At 45.4% G+C, this 8,561-nt stretch overlaps 1 protein-coding gene across 7 annotated transcripts in view; it reads left to right on the top strand.

Annotated features, from left to right (window-relative positions):
- The window catches only part of ZRANB3 (zinc finger RANBP2-type containing 3), a 67,659-nt gene that overhangs the window by 39,558 nt on the left and 19,540 nt on the right, over positions 1-8,561 (top strand). For all 7 annotated transcript variants that reach the window (XR_015057409.1, XR_015057408.1, XR_015057410.1 and 4 more), the window contains 2 exons: positions 5,003-5,182; positions 5,283-5,432. Coding sequence is in view for 2 of the 7 variants with exons in the window: in XM_085878104.1 (XP_085734230.1) it covers positions 5,003-5,182; positions 5,283-5,432 (330 nt within the window). In the remaining 5 variants the exon portion in view is untranslated. The remainder of the gene's footprint in view (positions 1-5,002; positions 5,183-5,282; positions 5,433-8,561) is intronic.

Below are 8,561 nucleotides of genomic sequence, written 5' to 3'. Positions count from 1 at the left end.
ATGGGTTCATCGAAAATGTAGTGGGGTGAGAGGGTCATTAACCAGTGTGGCAGCTACATTCAAGTGTAAGGTGTGCATCGAGGGAGCAGCAGATGAAGGAATTGTTGAGTTGGATCTTGCAGATGGTGTGAAGCTGGAAGGGGTGAAAACATTTTGCTATCTCGGAGACATGCTGAATGGAGAAGGTGGATCAGACTCTTCGACGGTTGCTAGAGTGAGATGTGCATGGAAGAAGTTTCGGGAACTGAGTGGCGTGCTGACAAAGAGGGGAGTGTCGTTGAAGCTGAAGGGAAAGGTGTATGCTACATGTGTGAGGAGTACGATGATTTATGGGAGTGAGACATGGGTACTGAACATGAAGCAGCAACAAAGGCTGGAAAGGGTGGAAATGCGAATGGTTCGGTGGATGTGTGGAGTATCGTTGAGAGAGAGGAAGACAAATGATGACTTGCGGAAGATGATGGGAATAGAGTCTATGGTGGAGGTTGTGAAGAGAAACAGGTTGAGATGGTTGGGTCATGTGTTGAGGAAGAATGAAAGTGACTGGGTGAGAGGAGTGTTGGAAATGAGTGTAGTCGGAAGTAGAGGACGGGGAACACCGAGAAAAACTTGGCTAAATGTGGTGGAAGAGGAAATGTGGGCAAGGGGATTAAGAAGAGGAGATGCAGAAAACAGGGTAAAGTGGAGAAGATTGTCATGGGGCCCGCAAGGCTAACCCCCACTTTAGCGGGGAAAATGGCCTTTAAGTGTGTGTGTGTGTGTGTGTGTGTGTGTGTGTGTGTGTGTGTGTGTGTGTGTGTGTGTGTGCGTGCGTGTGTGTGTGTGTGTGTGCGTGTGTGTGTGTGTGTGTGTGTGTGTGTGTGTGTGTGCGTGCGTGCGTGTGTGCGTGCGTGCGTGCGTGCGTGCGTGCGTGCGTGCGTGCGCGCGCTTGAACATGGGACAAAAATAGTTCAAATTTAAAACGTAGCAGGAGGAGGAGGTGACAGTGGCGTTGTTTCATCATAATTCCAATTTGACAAGTGATATGTGTCACTGTTGAATTATATTTCAATACCCCAATGCAAAAGATGATTGCTTCCATTTCAAAATGATGGCGGCCTCAGTCGCTTTACCCCAACTCAATTTCTTGCACCTCCCTCGTCATGGTATGTGGCAACACTGACTCACTAATGTCGGAGTCAGGAGGAAGTTAAACGGCATGGTGGACACAAGTTGTTCCAGTGTCGAAGAGCGGTTATTTGCTTGTTTGGGTGCGTGAATGGGCACACACAGGCCAAATAATTGCTCAAGTGCAGACAGCTTTCACGGAATGCTTTGGAAAACCTTCTCCACCAAAGCATGGGGAAAAAGGGCTTTTAAAACAGGAAGTTTTAAAAGACAAGAAGACAAGAATTGCAGTGAAACCGCAGTGGGAAAGGCAAGAATCGCAGTGGAAGACCAGTAAGAAGAAGAAACATGTGCACTGCTGTGTTGGTGTCAGTTGACTGGTCACTGAGAAAGTCAAATAGAAAGAGAGCCAGTACGACGGACCACGATGCAAACTCGCATGAAAATGATCTTCAGTTGAAACCCTGGCATCCATCATTTGTGAATGAACTGAGCGATGCTGACATGAATCGGTGCTGTGCATCCATGCTATGTCTTGTTTGATATCTTCCCGACAGACCTGTCTCAAGGAAAAGTTTTGCTTTCAGACGAATGTGGTTGTCTGGTCTAAAGAAAATCCACATTTCACATTGGTATTGGAGCATCATCCTCCACACTTGATATGGGCAGGAATGACCTCAAGCCATTTATTCAGTCCCTATGTTTTTGATGGACCAGTAAATAGCGTAGCTTATGAACATATGTTAAGAAACTGGCTGGTACCATGACTTGTTACTGTGGGAATAGCTGATGAAAGTGTCGGGTTTCAACAAGACGGCGCACCCACGCATTTTGCATTGCATGTTCAGGACTATCTCTATAAAACATTCCCTCAACGATGGATTGGGTGCGTATCACTAACGTCGCCAACTCCTCTCACGTGGCCACCATGTTCTCCATATCTCACGATTCCAGACAACTATTTGTGGAACTTCATCAAGATGGAAGTGTTGACAAACCAGTATAGGATGATTGAAGAATTCTTTGCTGCAATCATGGCCTCTATCGCACAGGTGACTCCACGAATGCTACACAAGATGTCTAAGTGGACGTGGCGACAAATTCAATGGTGCAAGGAGAATGATGGAGCGCACATAGATACAATGACTGATTAATTATTGAAAGTCCTGCACAATAAAACCTGTACATTAAGAGTTTAAGAATGAGTGCTTTAATGGGGAGGGCGAAAGTGACTTTCAGGCCGCCCTGTCCAATGAACAAAACCGGGTTTTCTCTTGAAACTTTGAGTGCCATTACATCAGGTGTGGTCGCTGCCATTTTGTTTCTCCTCAAAAGCGGGTCACAACTACAGTCGCGTGGTCTTCTGACCCAATGATTGCGCGATTGTGCAAATACACATGTTCGACCTATCAGCACTTTAGAAACATTAGCATTTTACTGAGCGAAGGTGGGGTTGGGAGGGGGGGGTGTTTTTTCAGACTAGTAAATGTCAAAGAGGGGGTTTACATCAAGACTTCTTGAGGAGGGCTATGTCGAGTAAAATCTGTCAATTTCCGGCCCCAGTAACATGAACCACTTTCGCTGGTCATTTCTTTTCTGGCGGTGGTGGTGGTGGTGGTGGTGGAATAATCGTAAATCGTCATCCTAAATCATCTTTTCAGGCTGGGTTTTTGAGCAGCCATGGGAATAGAACTCCATGTGGATGACTTAGAGTTAATTTATACTTCCGTTTTATCTCCTTTCCATGAAGCGGGACTAGTTTAATATAGCGTGAAGTGGCCTGTCCGCTGAACAGTTATGCTGGAGAAATTCTTACTTCCAACTTGAACAAATGTCGCATGTTCTTCGAGTGATGGGTATTGTGATATAGGACATTGTTGCCTTGTCACTTTACTGGGTGTCAATTTCTCAAGCCAAGCTGTGTAATAGCAGTGGTCTCCATGATTTTACTGTGGTCATAGCAGTAAGCACAAGCAAATCTTTAATCAACATCTGCACGGAGCTCTGCACTGTTTTGTCCGCCTGTATTGTGGGATGGAGCTTGGATCATGAATATCTTTTCCCTTGGATGTCTCCTGCAGAGTGGATGTTTCATTCCCCTCAAAAACTTGTGGAGGTTGGCTATCCATCTGCACCGTTTTCTTTACACTTCTGGCTTTTCATTCATACCTCCTGTCCCAAATCAGGAAGCAACAGCTGACTGAGCTATAACCGTTATATTTTGCTAACTGCAGCTAACCCTCCCATCCTGCAACCAAAATTTTAGCTATGATGGCCACATATATGGGAGGCGGATGGTCGATAGGTCCGCACACTCACTCTAATCTATCGAGCCTGTGTTTGAATCTCAGTCCAGCTATAAACCGTCATCCCGGTGTGGTGCAGGCAGGGTGATTCATGAATGTGTGTGCCATCCCTCAGATGGACATTAAACTGGCCATCCCTTCTGCCAGCATTAGTTGGTGGACATTAAAAATGTTTCCCTCGTGAAGCCAAGCGAGCTATCTCCGGCACCCTGACCAAATGCCAAATGCCATCTGCCCTGACTTCCTGGGTTAAAGTGGTCCAGGATTGTCAGAGTGGTGATTCATCTCATTAAAAAACTGCTTTGGCATGGTACATGATATTTATGATTAAATGATAATCAAGATGATGATGATGACATCGATGGACTTCGCTGCTCTTTTTCTTTCTTTTCTTTCTTTTTTCTCTTGTGCTGTATTATTCCTCTCCTTGTTTGTTAATACTTGATTATTTCTTTCATTTCGCTTGTCATCACGGTTATAGTTGTTCACAGAAGCTTTATTGTTATGTATCTTTATTTTTTTGCATACAGAGTTGAGGCTTGTGGAAGAGCTTGAACACAGAACAGATCAGGATGCAACGAAAAAGGAACAGCAGGAGAAGGGGAAACGCCAACAGCATGGCCGAGGGACAAATTAAAGACACAGACCAACAAGGGAGACGCGGGTGAGGTTGAGGGGTAGGGGAGAATGCAAGGGGTGGACAAGATGGATACAGGAGCAAAAAGTTTTGGTAGGGGGTGGTTTAACAGGTGGTTTATCATGGTGTTGGATGGGGGATGATTTGAGATTATGGTGAACAGCTGTTTTGAAGACCTGGAGGGAAGATTGAAATTGTAGAGAATGTGGAAGTTGGTTCCTTAGGTGGGGAAAAAAATGGAACAAATGAGTGGAGGTGAGCAGTGATCCTGGATTTTAGAGTTTCACTCGAAGGGAGTTGCTGGTGGACCGCGTGTACCCTGCAGATGCCTGCATTGTTACGCACAGAGGGGGCAGAGGGTGCTGGACCAGAAAGGAGGCGTAAGAATACAGAAAGACAACGGATCTGTCTGCAATGGCCAAGTGATAGGCCCACAGACTCAGTTTCATCATGGAGATTCCAATGATCTTGAAGGCCTTGATTTCCACGGTGTTAAGCTGAGCAAGATGTGAGGCGGGGGAGTCAGTCCAGAGGGAAGAGCAGTATTCCATCAAGCTGTGGATAAAAGTCTTGTCGGTGGATCGGATTTCAGGTTTGCCAAAGAAGGACTTTGCACGACGAAGGATGCCCAGTCAGTGACTGCCTTTGGAGGCCAAGTTTTTTTTTTTTAAATTGTTGTTTGCCCAACAAAGATCATGGCTGAGAGTGATACGTAAGAGTTTGAGTGACTAAACGTCTTTGAGAGGGTTGTTCATAAAGTAGAATGGATGGGATAGTTTCATGAATTTGCTCAGTCTTTTTATTGCATTGAAAAAAATCTTCTTTTTTGACTTCATATTTTCCTGTATAGCACATTCAGACATCACCCAGTGAAAGAGCTATATCAATTATAAATACCTTATTATAATTTTTGTTGAGAAATGCTCTTGATAAAGGATAATTGGCATTCCAGGGCCTGACATTTACAGCAGCAGAGCACATTGTGTTTGCTGAGCTCTACTGGGATCCTGGGCACATGCAGCAGGCCGAAGATCGAGCACACCGTATTGGGCAGCACACCTCTGTGCAAGTGCACTACCTGGTTGCACGAGGCACACTTGACACCATGATCTGGGCTATGCTCAACCGGAAGGTTTGTTGGCTTTGCTCGCAACACATTTTGAATGTTTCAGTCGATCTTGTGCACCACGGTCCTCCACAAACGGTGTTCATTGTCGCCGTGTCTCACACAGACGTCTGTCGTATCGAGCACCCTCAATGGTCATTTGGAGAAGCTGTCTGTCACCGAGGCACAGTCTGATAAATATGCATTCTTAAGCGAGGCCCTTGCTTGGGAACCGGATGTAGAACAGCTGAATGCTGAAGATGTCTTCTTCTCACAGGTTTGTAGTGACTTCAGAAGCTACACTTTCACCATTTTTTGTTTCACATACATCAGATAGTTGTGAAAAATTAATCGTGAGTGTGATATTGTCTTCTTTCCTATCTTTTTTATTTATTTATTTATTTATTGTATTCCGTCAGCCTTGAAGTATTGCTTAGCGTTTGGTAATGATGAGCAAAGATTCTTCTGAATTGGCCTTTTTAAGGAAAATGGAAATTTCCTTTTTCTGCTGCAGTGATGCAATTTTCATGGAAGAGCTGAAACGGAAGGAGAAATAATTGTGCTTCCAACACAAATTATAAAACACTCTGTTGTGGACGAATTGACAAAGTATATGGGATTTTAATCTGGTATCCCAACACCACGAGCTGTGTGTGTCCTCAAATAGGAACACCAAACACACCATCCACTTTGGAACCGATCATTAAACGAGCCCCTGAGAAGTAAACCGGGCTATCCCACATACAGGGCCAGATTGAATTAAATGCACAAATGTAATCTTCCAAGGTCTGTTCACCTTTTGTGTTGACATTTTTTTGAATAACATTTTTGAGGCTGTTAACCGTCTTTGTTCAATAGGAGTTAAAATGAGAACCGGAACTTCAAAACCCCCTTTTTTTCTCAGAACTTGTATCGTGTGGGATAGCCCAATTTATTTCTCATTGGCTCAATTGATTTGAAGAAGCAAAATTGTGTTTTATTTTAAAATTATGCATAACCTACATTTTTATGCTGTTGCCATATAATGTTGGAAACCTCCTGGGCTACATACACACAGCATCATACAGGAAATGACACCACAGCACTTTGGCCTGTCAGGTTGTTTCTGTCGTGGTTCCTATAAAGCAAGCCTTGTATTTTTTTATATTATTGCTGGTGCATGGAAATGCGGTTTTATCGAAATAAATGAATGTGTGTTGCGCTGCACACAGAGCGATAGCCCACATGCTACTCTATGCCAGTTTTTTTTGTTTGTTTGTTTTTTCTTGTATACTTATTGGAGGCTCGTATCAGAGCTAACACAGAATGTATAACTCAGGGAGCAGGAGATAAGGAATGAGGGGGGGAGACAGAGGGAGAGAGACACGCACACGCACACATAATAGAAGTAGGGAACAAAGGCATTCGGAGATCTGTGGTAGAGATAAGATTGGGGTGGGATGCATGGGAAAAACAAGATGGACACCACAGAGCATTTTTGGAAGGAAAGCAGGGAATTTGGAGGAGGTGGGTTTGGGGTGGATCAAGGAGGGAGGGGGGGGGGGTAGAAAGATCATGGTTTTGAATGGGGGAAGATATGAGGTGGTGGTCAACAGCTGTTTTAAAGACTTGGATGGAAGAGTGGTATTGAAGAGAGAATGGGAGTTTGTTCAAGAGGCAGGAAAAAAGAGGAATGGAAGAGTGAAAGTGAGCAGTGATTCATGATTTTGGCAGTGTCACCATAAGGGGGTTGCTGGCGGACTTTGAGCACCATGCGTAAATATGAGGGGGGCAAGGCCAGAGAGGAGATTGTATAAGACAGAAAGACCACTGACCTGTCTGTTGTGAGAGTGAGAAAGACCCAAAGACTCGGCGTCATTGCAGGAGATACTGATGATCCTAAAAGCCTTGGTTTCCACAGCGTGAAGCCGAGCTCGGTGTGAGGCAGAAGCACCAACCCTGAGAGGAGAGCAGTACTCCATCAGCCTGAAGATGAAAGCTTTCTATGTGGTTAAGAGCTCAGGTGTGTCAAGGAAGGCCTTTGCACGACGGAGGATGTCCAGGCTTTGGAGACAAGCTTGGAAATGTGGCTTTCTGAGGAAAGATCATGGCAGATGGTGAGACCAAAAAGCTGGAGAGACAGAACCTCATCAAGAGGATTTTTAAGAAAGTAGATGGGGTGGAGGGTGGGGGGGGGGGTCCAGAGGGTCCTTTCAGAGAGACATCGTGAGAGTGAGAGATTTGTCTGGATTGAAGGACATGTTTCAAGTGCTTGAACAGCTTGTGATATTATCCAAGCCTGCAGAGAGCGAAGAGGCTGCTGCTTGCCGATCTGAGGGACTAGAGATGGTATGGCAGAGGGAGGAGTCATCAGAAAAAGATAGAGTATTTTCCAGAGAGTCAGAGAGATCATTGATGAAGATTAGAAAAAGCACTGGGCCCATAACACTGCCTTGAGGAACTTCAGCCTGGACCAAAAGAGGAGATGAGAGAATTCCATGAAGAGCCACACGTTGACAATGACAGGAGAGGATGTTCATGAGCTTTGAGTGGAGATTACCTTGGATACCACGAGAAGAGAGTTTGGTGAGCATTGCGGGGTGCAAGACTGCATCGAAAGCTCACAATATGTCGAGGGATGTTGCTCTGATCTCATGTCTGGCATTGAGGACATTCATCCATTGTTGGGAAAACAGAAGCATCATGTGCAGGGGAGAGTGACCTGGTCTGAATCAAAATTGAAGATCGGAAATCAAGCCATTGGAGAAGCGGAAGGATTTGCTGTCGGAAGCGATGTTGGATTCCATGACCTTGCTGATGATTGGAAGCAGGCTGATTGGTCTTTTGTTGAAGGGATCTGTTTTTTTACCTTTTTATGCAGAGCGGTAATGATAGCTGATTTCCAAGCAGATGGCAGATGACCTTGAGCAAATGAGAGGGTGAATAGAACAGATAGGGTGTACCAATAGCAGCAGAGCAGTTTTTTTAGGACACGTGGGTTGATGCCTTCCGTTTCGGTTGCAGAATCATTCGAGGTTTGACAGCAAGCTCTCCACCTTGTCAGGAAAAAAAAAAGAAAAAGGACACAGTCGAGGAGCAGCTGGTTACAACTGGGTAAGGTTAGGTCAGGTATGGAAGCATGCGCCGGAGCAGCGCATTGCTGCGTCCACTCTCCACTAGTACTCCAGGGGCCTCTGTCTGGCCATCCCCCAGGCAGATGCCTGGCCCATCCCCATCTCCTTGAGATGGTGATCAACCTGCTTCAACCACGCGGCACGTGGTCGGCCCATTGGCCTCCTCCACTCGCGAAGCTCCATCGCTGAGAGAATCTGGTGAGCAGGATCAGCGTCAGGAAAACGAACCACATGTCCATACAGCCACAGCTGATGCTCACGTACTATGCAGGTAATAAATCTCATTCGAGTCT

Source organism: Eptatretus burgeri, chromosome 4 (genome assembly GCF_056783735.1).
Source record: "Eptatretus burgeri isolate ZD-2024b chromosome 4, Ebu_testis_v1, whole genome shotgun sequence".
Lineage (NCBI taxonomy): Eukaryota > Metazoa > Chordata > Myxini > Myxiniformes > Myxinidae > Eptatretus > Eptatretus burgeri.
Note: the sequence above shows the minus strand (reverse complement) of the source record. Positions and strands in the feature narration are given on the sequence as shown.